The 20,825-nt window shown below is 42.5% G+C and overlaps 1 protein-coding gene across 1 annotated transcript in view; it reads left to right on the forward strand.

Moving 5' to 3' along the window:
- The first annotated feature begins 16,820 nt into the window (after positions 1-16,820).
- WDR77 (WD repeat domain 77) overlaps positions 16,821-20,825 on the forward strand; it is a 107,669-nt gene continuing 103,664 nt past the window's right edge. Inside the window, exon 1 of the mRNA XM_086923357.1 lies at positions 16,821-17,018. Within this exon, the coding sequence (XP_086779483.1) occupies positions 16,934-17,018 (85 nt within the window). The 5' untranslated portion in view covers positions 16,821-16,933. The remainder of the gene's footprint in view (positions 17,019-20,825) is intronic.

The raw sequence follows: 20,825 nt of genomic DNA on the forward strand, positions 1-20,825 counted from the left end.
AGCCGATGGGCCTTAGCATGCCTCCTCTTATACCAACCCATAAAAAGGTTGGCATAGGAGGGTGCAAACCTGAAACCCATTGCGGTCCCATTCACCTGATGACACCACATGCCATTGTGAAAAACATTGTTATTTGTCAAAATAAACTCAACTATTTCTAACAGCATTTCCATATGTCCAAAAATGTTGGCCCTTCTATTGGACAAAAATCTCATAATGTCATCAGGCCTGTTCTTTCTCAATGCAAGTGAACAAACCTTTAACATCCCACGTCAAAAAAATCATCTCATTAGTTGTCCACTGAACAAATGTATTCAGTACATGTCTATTGTACTGTATGTAAGCCAGGATGTTTTGCACAAAGAGATGCAAAAAAAACACATATTGTGACAGGTGTTCTGTAGGTAACTCATTGCCAGAAATGATTGGCAGAAAGGAACCACCCTTCTTCCAATCTGTTATGTTGGAATTAATCAATAATATCTCCTTGGCATCGGATTCTCGGATACTCTCTCATAACATGTTACATCTGACAATTGTTTTATTATTTCTTGATCATAGTCCTTTCTCTTCATCTGGACATATTTCTGTCCTTATTGGCTTCCCTAATGGACACTTGCGTTAGGATACAATGAAAATATGATACAAATGCATTCAAACCATTATTGATCGGACTTACTGAGTGCACAATATTTTGGAAATATTTTTAGAAAGTGACACATGTTGATCTGAGTGGGGTCTTGAGAGCAGTGGACCCCGTAATGATTGGACCAGTATAAAGACTCATAAAAAGTGTATACAAGTATGGGAATACATCAGCTGCTATTGTGACTTGTTTGTAATATGTGTGTAACTTTGAGTGATACTTTTTAATAGAAAAATTCTCCATTTTGTTCTCTGTAATAGTCTTAAAACAGCTGTAACCCCAACCCTTTAGGTGTTTACACCACCTGACAGTTACGTCTTGGACTTAGAAATTCCCCATTCCTTCCCTCTACTCACACTAAATAATGTGGGGAGAGACCTACAAGCCACATTTTTCCCAAAAATATTAGGTTTCTTTTAAATTCTGGTGGGAACGGGAAACGACAATTACAGCTTAGTGTGCAGTTGCAAACTCGATATGATCTTGATTATTCTGTTTACTGTTTCCATTTAATCTTCACTTCTTTTATTCTTTAAAAAATACATTCCTCACTTGAAGTTTAGAGGTGACACGTGTTGCCCTATCTTCCTATAAAGCGATATCGGCAAGAGAAAAAATGGATGAAAAAAGTGTAATGTTTCCAGAATATATACTTATGCTTATAAAAGAAACACCATTGCAATACGCAAGTATGCCCATCTCCACATGACGTTCATGCATCTCGTTATGAAAACTCACAATATTAGAAAAGTTAGTTATTAAAGCAGTTTCTTTAAGCATTGCTTTTTTAAACCCATTGACAGCAGGAGCAGTAAAGTGGAGAGCACTCTTCTTACCTGTATGGCATGCCATGATTACTTTGGTGGCTGCTTGCATGTTGATCTGTTCCAGGGCTTACAACTGGAGAGGTGGGAAGCAGGAGCTTTGGAGCTCCAGAGCAACAGAAAGAAGTATATCTCTCACGGCAGAAGGGAAATCAGTTGTAGTTACCCAGGACAGAGAGATCATGGGCTCGTTGCCAGGAGTTGTACACTCGATCATCCTGCCGTTCAGATAGTACTGCTGTGATCTTATTGAGGCCTCAATGCTGCTGGTACTCACTTCTGATATTGCACAGGTACTAGGCTGGCAGACACTCTCCTGGGGGCTTAGTGCCCTGTGGCTTCAAGTCCGCTGGCTGTCCGCTGGCAGAGCTGAGCTTGGCAGAAATTTCTTCCTGGGGCTGCTGGGATGTGCAGGACCTGCAGGACTTGGAAAACTGTTCTGCCTCAGTGCTAGTAAGCAAGGCCATCTCCATGGTTGTACGCTGCCACCCAACGCTTCGGTGTCTGCCTATGTGGGCCAATCACACACAGCGTGGTCACAGGGCAGGCACCTAGCTGGAAAACAACAAAAGGCAAGGTACTGTTCCCGGATCTACAAGAGGGCTCTGTCTGGTTGTTAATGTTGATCATGACAGAATCTTACAGAAGACCGTCACAGAGCCGGGCTGATTGAAGGTGATTCTTCAGCCACCGCAGCGCCTAACTGGGGACAGTTGATGGTGTATGAAGTGAATAATAATTGACAGTGAGTTGTCAGTGTATTGTGAAAAAGAGTGTGCTCCCAGCCTGCACCCTCACTGTTTAAATGAAGGTCCTTGTGGAGCGTGCCTTGCTGGTTCCAAGGCGCTAAAATGTGTGACTAATTTATTTTAGTATGGTGATGCCGACTAAAATGCATTAGTCTAGCCCCTGTTGTATGGTACTTGGCAGGAATGGCTCTCTCTATGCTACCTTAAGATTCAATACAAAACACAGCAAGTGTATCAACCACCAGCGTTTTCTCAGCATTACTATTATCTCCTGAAAATTACTGGGCACACAATAATCTCTGCAGCAAGTACCATTTAAGATTTCTTAAGGTGCAGCCGCTTTGTGATGAAATAAGTAAATTGGACTAGATTTATAAACACGTTTGACCTTGTGGTCAGTTGAGGTCGATGTGGGGCACAATCTGCCCATAGTGTTTTTTATTTTAACCAAAACAGTTCCAATACAACTTGTGAAAAGACAATCGTCTGGGGACAGTTAACCACAACAATTCCCCTACATCTTGTGAAAAGACAACCGCCTCAGCTGAAATGGAAAGGAGGGAGTCCCTTGAGCTGTGAAACCGAGGCAAGGACAGGCAGCTAAACAATGAATAAGTTTCCTGCCAGGTTGTCTGTGCCCGAAAGAAATGCAAATATGTGTAATTCATTCATCTACAAATATACAGGCTGCTTGGAAGCTAGCATTTTCTTTAATTGATGGGGGCACTCGAAGCTTAGTGATGTCATAAAATTACTCTTTTTGAGAGGTGCTATTAGGGTGTTAACAGCTGCGGAATGCACTCGTTAGGATACCTATAAAAAAAACTTGCACTATGAATAGTGTGATTGCATATAGCTCTGCCGAGTACCATGCATTAGGGGTTCGACTAACGCATTTTAATGCTGGTGTCCACAACACCGCATTAAAATGCATTGGCCACACATACACAGCTCCTTGACATGCTTTGGGTTCATGAGTCGCTCCTAAAAACAGCCTTGTGTGCAGCATGTGAACTTTGCCGCCCGCTCTAACTGCAAAGCATTTTAGCCTGCTGGTGGGCCTGGAGGACTTGTTGTAATGTTGACATGGCACATGGAATACACTGTATCTTGTTGCTAGTTGTGCATTTGGGTATGTTTCCTGTAGTCTCTGGTGAATATCACCTTGTAGAACTTCGGAAGAGATAAAGATCAGAGGTAAAATGATGCTTTCAAGCACCAAGGAGGTAATCTGATGTTGTTCTAGTATGAAACAATAAACATGGCTAAATGGGCAGCAGTGCAGTAACCTGTGACGCATTTTTCCCAACCATGCTAACCTGAAATGCCTGATAAAATACAGGTCAGTGTTCAAGAAAGGCTCAGAAATCAAAAATTAACCCTTACTATGAAGTCACACCAAAGCCTGCAGGTACGTAAAGGCTAAGTAGAGAAAACTGCCCAACATAAAAGCAAAACGTCACCACTTACAGGTTAAAAAACAAAGTTTTGCCCTGTTGTTTTTCAACTACAGACTCATGGTAGTCTGTTGTCAGTGTTAGGTCACGGATTACCACCCTGTATTTTGTTGCAATAGTTCTTGAAAGTACTGTGATATGTGTTATTTGCACAAAGTATTTAACTTTTTAGTGCCACTGCTGTCTGCCTGCCAAAATAAGACACCCCGGAGCGAGAAGAGGATTGCTGACTGCGACTGTCCATCTGCCCATGCAAAGCTATATTGCAGCTTACTGCTGCAGCTCATTCCCCCCTGTATTTGCCCTTTTCTCTGGGGATTTGGATGTAAACCTGCTTGTTTGGACAACTGTATTACATGCCTCAAGTCCAACATTATATAGGGATGTATGTTAGGACCATGCTAATGTGATCACATTCCTTATTATCGTCAGTAAAGGTAAATATGTTTCTAAAGCAGCGTTTCGTCTTCCAGGTAGCAACTGCTAGCTCCCAAGTAAACAATTTCCAGCCCTCCATTTCTACACACCTTGTTTGGTGTGCATGCACAATGGTACAAGGCATAATTGCTTGTTTCTACTCGCTAGTGTCACTCAAAGGCATTGAAATGTCACACAAGCACACCGAAAAGACAGAAATGTCACACGTAAGTAATCTGAAATCTCGAAAGCTATGTGCCTATTACTAAAAATGTATATTTTGGAAGCACTGTTTTACTTTAAAATCATTTTGCACGGTGTGTGGCAACCTACCACATAACATGTTAAAATATTGACTTATTCACAATGCTTTCTATCACAGGCTGGGATTACGTAACAGTAAAAATACAAAAGTTTCCGTTTCCCACTGTGTCAAATAGAATACAATTCCGTGGGTCTCTGGTTACTCACAGTCATTGGCAGTGATCCCTTTACCCCTCAGAGGTGTCATAATATTGTTTGATTGCATTTATTTTTCATTTAAGCTGAGCTATGTTTTATATGCAGATACCTGAAGGTGACAGGTCAACGACAAAATGACAGCATATTTTGTTGTTTTTAGATTCGTTAGGTCGAGCCTAGGTAGTGCTCATGCTTTATCCGTAAGGCTTGCTGTAAGCACTACAAGGAGTGAAATCCCGCCTGCAACTTACCACTGGATCACTCGTACGTTGCTCTTCTTTTCTGCCTCGTAAGTTGTTCACGCAGCTGATAGCTCGCTTCCACTCAAAGCTAAGGAGCACCGACAGCTGGTGGCTTGCGCGCCGCTCTGAGATGGCGGTCGGCGCTTGAGCTCCGGGAGGACAGCGGTTGCCGGGATGTCTGTGGGATCCCTATCAGCAACGCGTTCATTCCTGAACAATGCAACTTTCATCGGAATGCACCAGGATCGTGAAGAGATGCGCTGCTGTCAAGGCGAATGGCAGGAACCTTCCTTTCTGCTACTTTGAAGCTCCGCTCACTGGTTTTACGTGCGGCCGCCATTTTGTCTCCTGTGTGGCGTCGCTCGTGTTTGTTACCTCAGGTGCAGTGACACATTCTGGGAGTTGTTGTTTCTACTGAAGTGAGGTGACATTTCCTAATATGTTCAATACTCATTATTCTCACCTTCAGCTTTGCGTTTTTATTGCTGGCAGTTATCTTTCATTATTTTTTCTGCTTGGTGTGCCTCATATATTCATCAGTGGTCCTCCTGATGTTTTGCTTTTGATTTTTTGCCTCCTTCGGATTAATGTTCTGGTCAACCTGATTGCGAGGTTACTGGATGTCTGGAATTCTGTATTTTTGAGTCCTTGAGGATTCTTTTTTGTGGTATTTTTTCTCGTCATTTGAGCTTAAATCGCCATTTTATGCTCTACTGCTACGGCCATTGATCAACGTTTGCTGCTCCCACATTTACTGCTCACAAGGAGCCCTTGAGACTTGTCTTTTTTCTTACTTTTATTACACCTGTTGAATTTTCTCTCTGCGCATCGTTCTTCAGATACAGTGTTGGTGTTTTCAACGTGGGCTGTGCCCATGGCGGACAACATGGGCGCTCCTTCTACTACCAAGGACTCTAAAGGGGCTATTAAGAGGTCCAAACAGCACTCTCCTACTCCGGAATCTTCCCAGAAGGATTCTAATGCCACATTAGATACTATTTTGTCGCGTCTTAATGCGGTTCACGATATCGCACAATCTACTAAAACTAATACTGACCTTTTACAAGTTGAGGTGGCGGCTATCAGGAATGACTTTAAGGCATTATCTGTTAGGGTCACTGCTGCGGAATCTCGCATTAGTGGTGTGGAAGATACTGCGCACCAACACTCACGGTCTCTTCAACAAATGGATCGTTCAATGGCTGCTTTGAGGAGAGACCTTACAGAGCAGGAGGATCGTAACAGGAGAAGTAACCTACAAATTTTTGGTCTTCCTGAAGACGCAGAGAAGTCAGCCTCTTCGATGATTGACTTTATCTCCCAATGGCTTCCTTCTACCTTACAAATTTCATTCCTGAGAGACTTTGAGATTGAGAGGGCTCATCGTGTCCCCTCCTTCAGGTCTAAATCTTCTACAAGCCCAAGAGCGGTAATCTTCAAACAATTGCGTCGCCAACATTCAGAGAAGATTTTGGCTCATAGGAGGAAGGTCAAATGATTGACTTGGGAGGGCCATGGCATTTCTATTTCGCAAGACTTTTGCGAGAGATACTGTGATTCGTAGAAAGGGTTTCCTCAACCTGCAGAACATCCCTTTTTCTTTTGCTGGTCCTTCCAAATTTCGTATCACTTTCAAGGGCCGCTATAGAATTTTTGATGAACCTGCAGATCTTTCCTCTTTTCTTTATAATCAATCTGAATCACAGATGGATTTGTCGCCTGCTCCAGTTCCTTCTGGATCTTGATTCTTTTTGTGTTTTTGCTGTGATTTTAAATTTTTCCGTCTGACATGTGTCACTGTTTAGTGTTACATCTTGACTATGGCTCCTCCTGTAGCTTTCTGTAGTTGTTCAGTAGTTTGCTGTTCATTTGTATTTCCTGTCCGTTTGGTTTTCCTCTCCACGTTCTATTGCTGCATTGGTCTTTGTCGCTCTTTCTGATTTTTTCTCTGATGATGCTCTCATTCCCTAATTGTTCTGTTGGCGTTCAATTCATCCAGCCTTTGTCATTGGTCCTTTGTTTACTTGTGTAATTAGTCTTTTTACTCTCTCTCTCTCGTTTTCCTTCAGACTGACAGTGTTTATTCTACCTCCTTTTACCTTTTAGATGATATATGTCTTTTTGTATATCATAATTGTTTCTACTTCGTTCGGTTTTCATGTTTCCTGTACAGCAACAGGTTCTTTTCTATGCTCAGCTCATGTCTTTTGGTGTTTTATTCCTATTAGTTAGCATGTTCTGTTCCATTGTCTTTTGTTCGTTCTAATTTGCGTTGTTTTGTTAGTTTTGTTGCAATACTTCTACTCTTTCCGATACCTTATGTTTTATTCTTCTAAGACCTCATTGTGCGCTTTCTCCACATGTTTTACTCTTTATTTCCGATGACCTCCTATTTATTACTACTTTTGTTTCATATTGAATCATGTTGCTTCTTTATTACAATATTTTTTATTGATTTCATTCCGTATATTGCTATGTTCCTTATCTTGCTAATTGTTTATGCCATATATATAAAGTTATGTATTTATCTTCCCTTATCATGCTTTGTGTTGTTCAGATGCTGTTCTTTTTTATCTATGATGTTTCTCTTATAATATTTCTAAGACATTAATGTTTGCACATATCGTATTTATGCTACAGATATAAGATGGTTGTTTAATCCTTAGGGATACTTTGCTTGTTTACTTTGTTAATTGCATTTTTTTAGCCCTACTGCTTGCTCATAATTCTTCATTAGGTCTTTATCTTATTTTATGATGCACCCTTATGCTCCTGGTTGTGTTTTGACTTAGAGGCTTCTTACAGTTTTTCTTTTCTTCTATCCCATTCTGAGTTCTTGCTTAGCTCTGTCTACCTTATCTCTTTTTGGCCTATTTCTTTCTTTTCTGTCTGGTTTAGTTTTGCTACTTTTACTATTGTATGCGTCCCGGCATCCCTCTTGCTTCCCGCATCCATGTCTCCCCAGGTATGAGTTTGGTCCTTTATAGACCTCCCCTGGTGGGTCTTTTTCTTTTATCCTCTCTATTCCTTTCTGGTTCCTCTATTCCTCCTTCTCTTTTCCTTTTCTCTCCCTACCCTTTCTCTCTCTTTCTCTTCTTGGATCCTCAAATAGTTCTTTCACTTTTCTCCTTTCTCCCTTCTTATTTATCTTCACAAATTTCTTGTTGGGGCTCTCCTTTTGTGTTGTTTGTAATACAACGTTGGTGGTCTTCTGTTAACGCTGTTTTCTCTTTTCTGTTATCTACGTATTATGATTTATCTTTTTTGGTAGGAGTATGCCGGGCTTGAATGTGTTGTCCCTTAATGTTAAAGGATTGAATCATCCGGTGAAACGATCGAAAATTCTGGATTACTGTAAATCCTTATCTTCAGATTTGATACTTTTACAAGAAACAAAACTTTCCTCCAAAGAGGCCTTGTTTTTAAAGAAGGATTGGGTTCTTGACGTTGTTTGTTCGGAGGCCTCCGGCAAAAAGAATGGTGTGATAATGTTAATTTCTAAGAATTCTGGTTTATCTGTGATCTCTACTGAACGTGATTCGGAGGGCAGATGGTTACTATCCAAGTTCTCTGATGGTACGGACGATCTTTATGTTATGAATATCTATGCTCCAAACATTAATGACCCCTCATTTTGGCGAACAATTTCTAAAACATTAACGGACACACCGCATAAAAGTAATCTAATTGTGGGTGGTGATTTCAATTTACCAATGGATCTCTTGTTAGATAGAAGTTCTGCGTTTAGCTTCCATCCTCCTAAAGCTCATAAGCAGATGACAAATAGGTCTTCCTTTACTCATCTTCAAGATATTTGGCGTCTTCATAATCCTATGGGTAGCGACTTTTCTTTCTTTTCTTCTCCCCATTCTAGTTTCTCCCGTATTGACTATCTTTTGCTTCATTCGTCTGTTGTGCAGTCTTCCTCTTCCCCGTACATTCATCCTATTTTTGTCTCTGATCACGCGGCTGTTTCCTTTACACTTTTGTCCTTTGCTCCTAAATCGCGTCCTCGCTCTTGGAAATTAAATACTGAGCTTTTGCATGATGATTCTCAAATTTTGGCCATATCCGAAGAAATTGATACATTTTTCGCTGATAATGAAGGCTCTGTTTCTTCTCCAATAGTCTTGTGGGATGCCTTTAAATGCACTCTTCGCGGTCTCATTATTAAGCGTATGGCGACAAGAAATGCTGCCATCAAAAAGGAACTTGCTGATTTAGCGGATGAAATCAAAAAGCAAGAATCTCTCTATCGCAATTCTAAGGACATCATGTGCCTACAGACCATTAAGGATTTAAAGTATTCCTACAACACTATTGTTACCAAAGAGAGCTCATATAGGGTTACAAGCTCAGAAATCTAAACGGCTACTTTTAAAAAACCGAGCAGGTAAAATTTTGGCGGCTACGTTGAAGTTTCAGGAATCCTCTTTTCAATCCTCGCAGATCTCCTCTATCAATGATAGCTCTGGTATCAAGGAATTGCAAACTACGGAGATTCTTGATGTATTCCGAGATTTTTACAGTAAGCTCTATACTCCCACTGATCAGGCATCTTTTGCCCAATGTCAAGAATTTTTGTAAAGACAATTCCTATATAATCTGTGTCTGTGGAGGATAGTAGCAAATTGGGTGGCTCGATTACTTCTGAGGAAATTATTTCTGCAATCAAAGCTACGCGGTCTGGGAAAGCTCCCGGTCCTGATGGTTTCTCCATTTTGTTTTATAAGACCTTTCTTCCTTCTGTTGTTCCTCGTCTTAAGTCGGTTTTTGAGGCTTTTATTCAAGGGGGGTCGGTTTCGGGTTCCGCAGCTGACGCCACTATTGTGGTGATTCCAAAAGAGGGTAAGGATCATTCCGATCCCAAGAATTTCCGTCCTATTTCCCTTCAAAATATGGTGGCTAAGATTTTTGCCAAGATTCTGGCCAGGCGCTTGGAGTCTTATATTCCTAAGCTTGTCCACCCATCTCAGACGGGGTTTGTCAAGGGTAGACTTGCTAGGGACAACGTTCGTACCTTTTGCCATATTTTGGGTTCAGCTAAACGTCCTAACCTTGGCCCTTGACGCCGAAAAGGCCTTTGACAAGGTCTTTGACGGTGTAACGTGAAAACGGTGTTGCCAGTTGGTTCTTCCCTTCGCCGTATAGCTCGAAGCTGCAACCAATGCGCGGTGTCTTGTCAGGCATTGACGGTGTAACATGAAAACAGTGTTGCCAGTCGGTTCTTCCGTTCGAGACTCGAACGGAAGAACCGACTGGCAACACCGTTTTCACATTACACCGTCAGTGCCTGACAAGACACCGCGCATTGCTTGCAGCTTCGAGCTATACGGCGGACCATTGAAACACACGCCACGTATTACAGTGAGCCCGGTGAAGCGATCCCAACTCCCACACCGGGCACTCCAAGCGAAAATAAATAGCTTGCGAGTGTTTATTTAACAACACCCACACCAGTCCCGAGAGACACCTTCCATAGGAGTTCTAAGAAATTGTGTTGATCCTGAGGAGAACCCCGCAATTAGGGAGTTCGAAACGCGTTGGTCTTTTGCGGTTAACTGTCAACAATATAAAAAGATTAGAAAGACTGGATTAGGACATAACTATAATTCTAATTGTTCAGATTGTTGGAACTTAAAAATTTTAAGATTTATCAAACTTTTCTAACCTTTTGCAATTAAGTATTTTTGTTGACATTGACCTATACCTCAGAGGTATTGTTTGTTTATGTGTGTGAATGCTAATTGAGTGTTTGTAGTGAGAACGGTTTGGTATGGATGTGTTGTTTAGGAATTAAGAGATTGTATTAGTAAATTTTGTACAAGTCTGTATATTTTGTATATTTGTATATGCACAGAAATGTTTTTGAAAAAATGAAAAAGCGTTCTGACACAAAAAAAATTACTATAATAAACTAGTGACGAAAGTGATAATAGACTGCCATGTTTCATTCATAGCAGATCATTGTTAAAAAAGAAATAAGTCATTTCAGTATTGGCAGTTGTGTCGTTTTTGTAGTTATCACTTAGGAACACAGCATGTTATTTTGTCTTGTGGTTTGAGTTTCGGACTCCATTTTTAGTTTGACACTGATTGAACTGTGCTCTCTTATCACAGATTTAGTTTTTGTTGTGTGGCATTTTTGAAATATATAAAATACTTGTAGATATGTGTGTCAGTCTTCTTTTTCTCAGCCATGGGCAAACTGACAGACTGCTGCGGTAGTGGTTGGATTAGACACTTAGTTGTTAAGGCCAGGAGACATTACTTGTAATTATTGGATATTATCATAAAAACCAAAAGCAATAGCAATGATTCATGTTTGCCTGACTGTTGCCTTTCGCTTCTCACAGTATCATCATCCCTCCCGCACTATCACCTTGTTCTTCTCAGTAAGTGTAGTGTACTGCACATTAGGGAATCTTGTCACAGTCCTTCTCTAATTGCTACAGGCCTCAGACCAAAGCACTCCCATTGCTAGACCCAAAAATATCAACTCCCTACTACGCAGATGCACCTCTGTGCCAGGAACTGATGCAATTCTCCTACTGTTAGGAGGGGTGAATTCTTCTACAGCTGTTGACTGCCTTTCAATTTCTCCTGTTGTGCTATCTCCAATTTCAGGTACCCAGAAGCACAGATCATATTTGCTGCTGTATCCCCATCTGGTTGGCTACGTGCTTGCCAGAAAAATGAGATTAGTGTAGGATTGTGTGTCCTGAAGGTCCCACAAACTGAAGCCATTTCAGTCTGCTTCCGAGCTTTGACCTCCATTCTACATTGTCCTAGCCCAAGCAATATCATCTAAAACTTCACTTTCTGAAAGCCTGTTTAAGTCCTCTTCAACACCAATAGAAAATGGAGCATTATTTGCTTTTCTTCCTCTCAGTCTTAGGGTAATGGCCCCCTAGTTTTGGAACCTTTTGAACCATCTCTCTAGTCCTCCTTTATCCAGACGTTTTCTATTTTTCTCCAACTACATTATTTTTTACAACACCAATAGCTCTAACTTTCCCAAATGCGAGACCTATTGCATTGCAAATGCTTGTTTTTGACCTGTCTCCACTCTCACTAACCCCACCCTCTTTGCAGTCAGGATCACAGTTCATCGGTCAGACCCAGTGGCAACTTCACTTTTTTCTGAATTCTAGCACCTTGACTACCTTGAGACTTTTTTTTTAGGTCGAGCCTAGAGACAGCGTGCATGCGCTGCTCTGCGAGACATGAAGTATCTCCTCCAAGGGCTTTGATAATGCCCCTTGCTTCCGGTTGGCTGCTTCATGTGCTTTTAGTCATTCCTTTCCTTTTATTGGCCAATTCTCACATTTGTCCCACCTCCCGGTGGGTGGTTCCCACCCCTGGCGACTGGGCCTGCTACTTGTTCTATTGCCCATCTGTTTTCTTTGATCATGTTGCTGTACTTCTTTTTTCGTTTCCATGTTTTGACCTGCTCTTTGCGCACATTTGTGCACTTCCCTTTATCAGCGCAGCATCTTAGTTCATCTTAAAACATGGTGGGCGTTTCAGGAGGTCCCGCGCCGCAGGGAACATTTTAATAATAATCAATGCGCCGGCAGCCCCAGGCTCATCTAAGTTTTATGGCTGCATGCATTTGTTTTCTCTTTTGTCCATTCCTGCATGTGTGGATCGGAAGTCTCAGAGCAGGACACATGTTAAATGTAGACTAAGGAGTCTGTTTCCTTTTGTTAAAATGTAAGATCTGATTCTTTCATTTTTTGATTAAGTGGTGCTTCATCTATTTTCACCCCTGCCCTACTTTCAGCCTGGCTCTCTTTTTGACACCGCATCTGTATGAACATGAGTAAAGAATTGCAGGTTGGGACATTGTAGGCTGTGTAAACATGCAGAGTCCGCTTGCTCGAAGGTTTTCAGGTAATAGTTAACCATTAAGTAAAGTCTACTCAGAATAGCACATCTTGTTGTTCAGCCTTAAAACATAGCAATTGCACAAGACACTGAGGCTGTCAATTCTTGCCTTGCCTCATATGTTTGTTCTTTCCGAAGTTCTATTTACCTCTGGGTGTTCCTTGTTTGTGATCTTCCCTATAAAAACCCATGTAACCATTGTTCAAGCGTGCACTCTCCTTGAGTAACTTCATGGTGCTCGTTGGATGGAGACCCATTCATGAATGATTAATAAATGAGTTTGTACTCGCTCCACTGTTGATTCCTCCTTACTTGATAAGGTCCCGTGGCAACAGTGGTGTTCCTGTACCAAGCAGATTAAAATTAATCTGCTCCACACTTTTATGTATTTACTATCAGAGTTAGTAAATACATAAAAGTAAATGGACTCCTAAGTAAAACATAAGCGGACTCATAAGTAAACACATAGTTAAACTATTTCTGCTCACTGAGAGGTGCAATTTTGTGCAGCTAACTGCATGTTGCACCACCACAGTGACAGTAATGACGATGTCTCCTTCACCCTCCCCCCCGACTGCTGAGTGAATCATGTGGGTTTGTTTTTTAATACGCGCCTGAAATTGGGCACCAGATACAAAGTCGGCCTGGAAGTCCAAGTCGACGGTGACCATTAGCGGAGGCTGCCACAGAATTGTTGCTCTCGCTGCTTAGCCTAGAGTGCGGTATAATTTGAAAGTTTATAATGCTGCCTAATAAAAATATATTTTTAGACTACTTAGCGCGCCGCACGTTCATGATCACATTTATTCTGAGCTGCCACACTGCAGGGTCTGCTCACTGTGCTACTTCATTTTCAGCGTTTTTCAGACGCACTAATTCCATTTGGAGTCTTGGGGTGAACCATTATGGTGCCGGTCTGCCCTGTTTGAAAACAACTACTCGGTCCTCGCATGGGTGTCATTGCTAATATTTCTTATGTTTCCCTCGACTTAATTGCTTGAAAATCATATTTGCATGCCAGAAAGTTTAAACTGTCTTAACGCCGATTGCAATAGTTGGAGCTAGCATTTAAAAATGTAACATCAAAATTACACATGGTTTTGCAAAAAAAATGTCACCAGCTATTACAGAAAGGAGTGCCACAAACCATTTGTGATAATGGCTAAGAGTAAGACCACGAGAGAATTGATGCTCACAGAATTGCAGTAATCTTTGGCTCTGGAAGCGATGGCATTCCATTCTCGTGCTACTAAATGCTACAACGAACGTCATATGTCAGTAGTGAGCCGCAGAACATATTTTAGTCATTCTTTTTCAAAGATGACTAAAATTTGTGAATGCTTGGCCACTGTAATCAGGTTGCCTGGATTTGCCTGCTTTATTGTCAAACCTCAGGCTTTAAGAGCTGCACGTTCAGAGTATTTATAATATATTGATGCTGAGTAAAACACTCTGTTACTTTTTAGATGTTTGTTATGTAGCCTCATGAGGACCAAGCTATGGGCAGGTAGCACACTTCGTTTTTCCAATAAAAATTGAAAAAGCAAGGTTTATAGTGATCCACTTCTCGGTTGGTGTTCCTGGAAAAATAAATCTACTGAAACGTGAATTCAATAATTAGGTAACAACAGTTAATATCCACAGCGAACACAACTAGTAGTCTGATAGCTCATTCTTAATGGCCCATTAAAACGATGTATTGCTCGAAACTTTACAGCCTTCAGTGAAATGTAAATGTAAATTTATCAAAGTGTATGGCGCGGCTCCCCTACAACAAACTTTAAGCATGAGCATGGCGCTTGTTAAACAGGCACCAAACTTTATCTATTACTTGCAGCTCACAGCCACGATGTGCTGCAGGCAGTTGCATTTCTGCATGTGTGGATCGGCAATGGCATTTAGTGCTATCAAATATACTCAATCCACTGCAAATAAAAAAACTATAGTAATAAACATGGCCACTAACTGTAACAGATGCAAGGCCAATTGCATTTCCCATCTGAGGTATTGAAGAATGGCAGCAAGTCAACATGTTCTTTTGAACCCACTGTAAGAATCGGAGGCTTCTCAGTGATTAGTGTGTAGTTTAAGGGGTGGTGTGTATGTACGCTGGAACCAGTTAGTTAAATGCCTGGAGAGGTGCCGTGCAGCTCATAACAAAGTAGCGAAGTCAATTAGAATAGGAGGATCAAAACCAAAGCAAACTACACGTATTTCTTTTAGCAGTGTTAAGCTTCTTCTCGCAGAGATCAGAGTGTAACCTGCTGATCACTGGTGTGGCTCATGCCAAACTCAGCCTGTCATCAATACATGGTTAATTGAATCAGAATCAGCATAGCACCATTTAGCACCACACCATCAACTCGGCATCAGTGCAGCATCAGCACAGCACCACATGAGCACTAGTCAGCAACACGCATCACCACCACCGCAGCACCACTTGGGCATCACTCAGCACCACCTGAGCACCAACACAGCACCACCTCCACATCACTAAGACTCAGCACAGCACCACCTCAGCACCAGCGCAGCACTAACACAGCACCAGGGCAGCACCACCTAACTACCAACGCAGCATTACCTATGCATCAGTGCAGTACCACCACGGCACCGATGCATCAAAACTCGGCGCCAGCACAGCGTCACTCAGCGCCACCAAAGCAGCACCTTAGCACAATCTGAGCACCACCAAAGCATCACTCAGCACCACTGAACAACACCTCAGCATCGTTCAGCACCACCTGAGCACCACCTCTGCACAAGCACACCATTCCCTTAACACTACGCCAGTTTAACTCAGCATGACCTGACTATCAGTGCAGCACCACCTCCTCATTACCAGCACAGCACAACCTCTCTACCAATGCAGCACTACCTCAGCATCAGTGCATCACCACCACCTCAGCATCATTCAGCACCACCATAGCATCACTCAAAACAACCTCAGCACCGGCGCAGTATCTCCTCTGCATCACTCAACACCATCACAGCACCACCTTTGCATCAGTGCAGCACCACCAGCAAATCACCAACTCAGCACAGCCCCCCCACAGAATCAGCACAGCACCAATAGAGCACCACTTCAGCATTAGCGCAGCACCAGTGCAGCATCACCTTTGCACCAGCACAGCACCACCAAAGCATCACTCAGCACCACCTCAGCGTCACTGAGCACCACCTCTGCACAAGCACTCTACCACCTAAGCACGTCAGTATAACTCAGCATCACCTGAGCATCAGCACATCATTACATCAGCACAGGGACAGACAAACTAGAAGACATTCTATATGTTATTATTATATTTTTGTAGGGTCGTTCAGTTGTACATAATGTCTACCTGGTAATATATAATGTAACAAAAATGCCTAACACTTAATTATAACTTTTCAACATGCTGCACAGCAGCCACACTGCTCTACAACATAGCAACATAGCTTAAAGACTTTGAGGTCCCAGAGGCGAGACCTATTGGCTATGCCAATGCTTGTTTCTTTTCTGCAGTTGTATATAGCACGAACTTGATCCGAAGGTATTGGACCGCTTTACATGAGCACCAGGTATGTAAAACAAGGAAACATTCGGCTTTGGGCTTTGGTAGGCACGGGGACAGGAGATTAAGTGATTTGTGCAGAATCACGGGATGTTGAGCCCACGGCGAAAACAGAGCCTGGCCCCCCTGCTTCAAATCGGGAGCTCCGCCGTTAGGTCAAAACCTTATCTACGTTCTCGTAACGTGTTTCGAGTTGCACCTTTAAAATAATCGTGCTCTTAAAAGCAGAGTTCGAAAATCTTAGGTGAACAAAGCAATACGGAAATTAAACTTAATTTCTTTGGAAACACGAGAGCGATTGGAATGCACTCCAACAATATTGTAATGTGTATTTGTATATTATCGTGTTCATCTATATATATGTACTATGAGTGGGGTTTCTGTATAGAAAAATAGAAGGTTTTACTTATGATGAAAAGATTAACAGTGATTCCGTAACTACACCTTTTTTGACAAGAAAAAACGAATCCAACCATTTGTTTTTGGTGATAGCGGAGACATTCTATTATGGCCGCCAGTTGCAATGTCTCTTTCCTCGTTTGCGTCCTAGTGTTTTCACCCTTGCGAGGAACGTGCGTGGGGTCACGCTGTGCACGCACGTGGACCAGGCAGCCGGCGGGATTCTGTTGCTGTCCATTGAGTGTGCTACTCCTGTAAAATTTTCAGGCACAGTCATAACAAGGCAGTCTGGAGTCATGCTGAAGGATAAGGAATGGAACATCCCGCCCAACGCGCCGGCGTGCATGGAGATGCATCTAGGGGCTGCACATTACCGGCCCGGTAAGTAAGGGTGTGTGGAATATATGCTGTGGCCAGGTAAATTACTGCCTGTGTAAGTATTGCTGCAGTCAGAGGACGCGCCTTACCTAAGCCTTTCATCTAGCAGCGAGACCCCTGGGATAATTAAAGGCAGGGGTTTAAGTTGCTCGGAGCTTGACCGGTTCAAGCGATATGCTGTGTAAGACAGACTTTTAGTTTACCTGTTTTTAGCCACGCCTATAATTGCATCGGTCATATCTCTTGCAAAGGAGTTCTAGGTACGCTTTTTTTTTAAGGATCTCCACACCTTTTTCATCACATTTAGGTCTCGCCTTTGGAGCCGTATAAGGGTTTAAAGAGAGCTATTGGCTTTGTTAACGTTTATAATATGTGTTGCACAACATTGTGAATGTTGTGCAGCATGTTTAAAAGCTATAATTAAAGAAGTGTTATGACTATTTGTCAACTTGAATATAACCTAGAAAACATTATATACAACTGAAGTTTCCTAATCAAAACCAGAACAATCATTTGTAATGCAATAGGTCTCGCATTAGGAAAGTTTGAGCTATTGGTATTGTAAATGACCATTTTTTTATTTATTTATGTGTTGGTTTTGAAAATAGCGAAATTAATAGCTTTGTCATTTACAATGCCAATACTTTTAACTTTTGCAAATGTGACACCTATAGCATTTGTAATGCAACATGTTTTGTGTTTACGTGACTTAGATGTATTGATATTACAAATAACAATGGTTTTAATTTTTTTAAAATAATGAATACTTAAATAAGTTATTTTAATTTATAATGGCAATAGCTTAAACTTGTGTAAATAACTGGTGTGAAGATTATGTTCAATGTATTTTATTGTGACCAAAATCCAAGTACAGAAGAGAAATATTAACATCTTTTTGTGACATTTGTAATAAAGCTTGAAACATTGAGAGAACATATTTGAACCAGTTGTTGAATGGTTGCACAGATTGATGCTCTGGTGGTGCTGAGTGATGCTGTGGCATTCAGTGATGCTGTGGTAGCGCATAGTGATGCTGTGGTGGCGCTGAGTGATGCAGTGATGGCGCTGAGTGATGCAGTGATGCTGTGGCATTCAGTGATGCTGTGGCATTCAGTGATGCGTAGCATTCAGTGATGCTGTGGCATTCAGTGATGCTGTGGCTTTCAGTGATGCTGTGGCTTTCAGTGATGCTGTGGCTTTCAGTGATGCTGTGGCTTTCAGTGATGCTGTGGCTTTCAGTGATGCTGTGGCTTTCAGTGATGCTGTGGCTTTCAGTGATGCTGTGGCATTCAGTGATGCTGTGGTGATCCGATAGATAGATAGAGTGAGTGCGATGGATAGATGGAGGGAGGGCGATAGATAGAGGGAGGGCGATAGATAGATAGAGGGAGGGCGATGGATAGACAGAGCAAGGACGATAGTTAGACAGAGTGAGGGCGATAGATAGGATGAGACGAAGGGATAAAGAAGAAAATGCAATGACACGGCGAACGAAGGAGAGAGGGGAGCGAGTAAATGGGTGTAAAGAGACGTTAGTAAGAGAGACAGAGAACAACAGAAGTGAGTGGAAGGCAAAATGTTGAGAGGAGAAGAGAAAATAGAGAAATATGAGATGTTAGTGGGAGAAGAAGGGAGGGGACAGCAAGGCAGAAAGAAGGAAAGAGGAATAACAAGCATTTGCAATGCAATAGGTCTCGCATTAGGAAAGTTTGAGCTATTGGTCTTGTAAATGACAATTTTTTTATTTATGTTTTGGTTTTGAAAATAGCTAAATTAATAGCTTTGTCATTTACAATGCCAATAGTTATAACTTTCGCAAATGTGACACCTATAGCATTTGTAGTGCAACATGATTTGTATTTACGTGACTTAGATGTATTGATATTACAAATAACAATGGCTTTTAAGTTTTTAAAGTAATTAATACTTAAATAAAAGTGATTGGAATTTATAAGGGCAATAGCTTAAACTTTTGTAAAAAACTTTTGTGAAGATTATGTTCAGTGTATTTTATTGTGAGGAAAATCCAAGAACAGAACTGAAATATTAACATCTTTTTGTGACATTTGTAATAAAGCTTGAAACATTGAGAGAACATAATTGAACCAGTTGTTGTTGAATGGTTGCACAGATTGATGCTGTGATGATGCTGTGGTGGTGCTGAGTGATGCTGTAGTGGTGCTGTGGTGGTGCTGAGTGATGCTGTGGTGGTGCTGAGTGATGCTGTGGTGGTGCTGAGTGATGCTGTGGTGGTGCTGAGTGATGCTGTGGTGGTGCTGAGTGGTGCTGTGCTGGTGCTGAGTGGTGCTGTGCTGGTGCTGAGTGGTGCTGTGCTGGTGCTGAGTGATGCTGTGCTGGTGCTGAGTGATGCTGTGGTGATGCTGTGGTGATGCTGTGGTGGTGCTGTGGTGGTGCTGTGGTGGTGCTGTAGTGGTGATGAGTGGTGCTGTGGTGGTGCTGAGTGATGTTGTGGTGGTGCTGAGTGGGAGATGGGGAGAGGGAGAAAAAGGAGAGCAGGGAGAGGGTAAAGAGAGAGGAGAGAGGGAGGAGAGATGAGGAGAGAGACGGGGAGAGAGGAGAGGGAAGAGAGGGAAAGGGGGAGAGGGAAGTGAGGGAAAGGGAGAGAGAGAAGGGAGAGAGGGTAGAGAGAGGGAGTGTAAGAAGAGAGGGGGAGGACGAGAGCGAAGGACGAAGGGGAGAGGGGAGGGAGAGAGAGAGGCGAGCAGGCAGAGGGGGAGATGGGGAGAGGGAGAAAAAGGAGAGCGGGGGAAGGTAAAGAGGGAGAGAGGAGAGAGAAGGGGAGAGGAGAGAGAGAGAGAGGGAGAGGAGAGAGAGAAGGGGAGAGGAGAGGGAGAGGGTGAGAGAGAGAGGGTGAGAGAGGAGAGAGGGAGAGGGAAGTGAGGGAAATGGAGAGAGGTAGACGGAGAGAGGGAGAGTGAGGGGAGGGAACGAGAGGGAAGGAGGGAGAGGAGGGGAGATAGAAGGCAGAAACTGCCTGAGAAACAGACACAAAGAAGGAGTAAGAGAGAAAGGATGGCAGGCTTTGAGGAAGAAGAGTGCCGCAGACAGAGATCATGCAGTGAGAAACAGGAGGGGCAAAGGCAGATATGGAAGATGACGATCCACCGAGCAGGTCAAGCCGCGGAGAGGCGCAGGCATAGAGCAGGCAGAGCACGGGGAGAGGAGGGGCACAGAGAGACTGAAAAGCGGTGGCAGCTAGATTGTAGTTTCTATAAAAGAAGGAGACAGTGAGTCTGAAAAAGGTGCGAGTGGGCCAGAGAGATTGCGAGAGAGAAAGATGAGCGCAGACAATATGAATGAAAGGGAGAGAAAGAGTAAGACAAACTGGAGGGAGACAACGAGAAGTTGGGGAAAAATGAATGCATGGGGCTAGCAAATGAGGGACTGGGAAGTACGTGATACAGACGAGATAGTGGTAGTAGATGGACGAGTTGAAAAAAAGAGATGGGCAAAAGGCAGTACAGTGAGACACAGGGAGAACGAAAGAGAAAGAAGAGGGCATCATTGGGTAAAAGTGACAGAGAGAGAGAGGCAAGAGGAAGTGTAAAGTTTGAGTCCAAGAGAGGAGAGATATACAGACAATAAAAGCATGGGTGCACAAACAGACACAGGCAAGAGATAGAATACTCTGGGAGAAATATAGCAACGAGAGATAGAGTGACAGCAATAAAGAGACTAGGAGAGTGAATGGGAAACTCGGAATTCCAATATTTTAAGGGCAGAGTAGGAAAGAGACATGCATTAGATAGGCAATGTGGATGAGAAAAACGAAGATCAGCGCACGAGAGG

This window comes from Lissotriton vulgaris, chromosome 5 (genome assembly GCF_964263255.1).
Source record: "Lissotriton vulgaris chromosome 5, aLisVul1.2, whole genome shotgun sequence".
NCBI lineage: Eukaryota > Metazoa > Chordata > Amphibia > Caudata > Salamandridae > Lissotriton > Lissotriton vulgaris.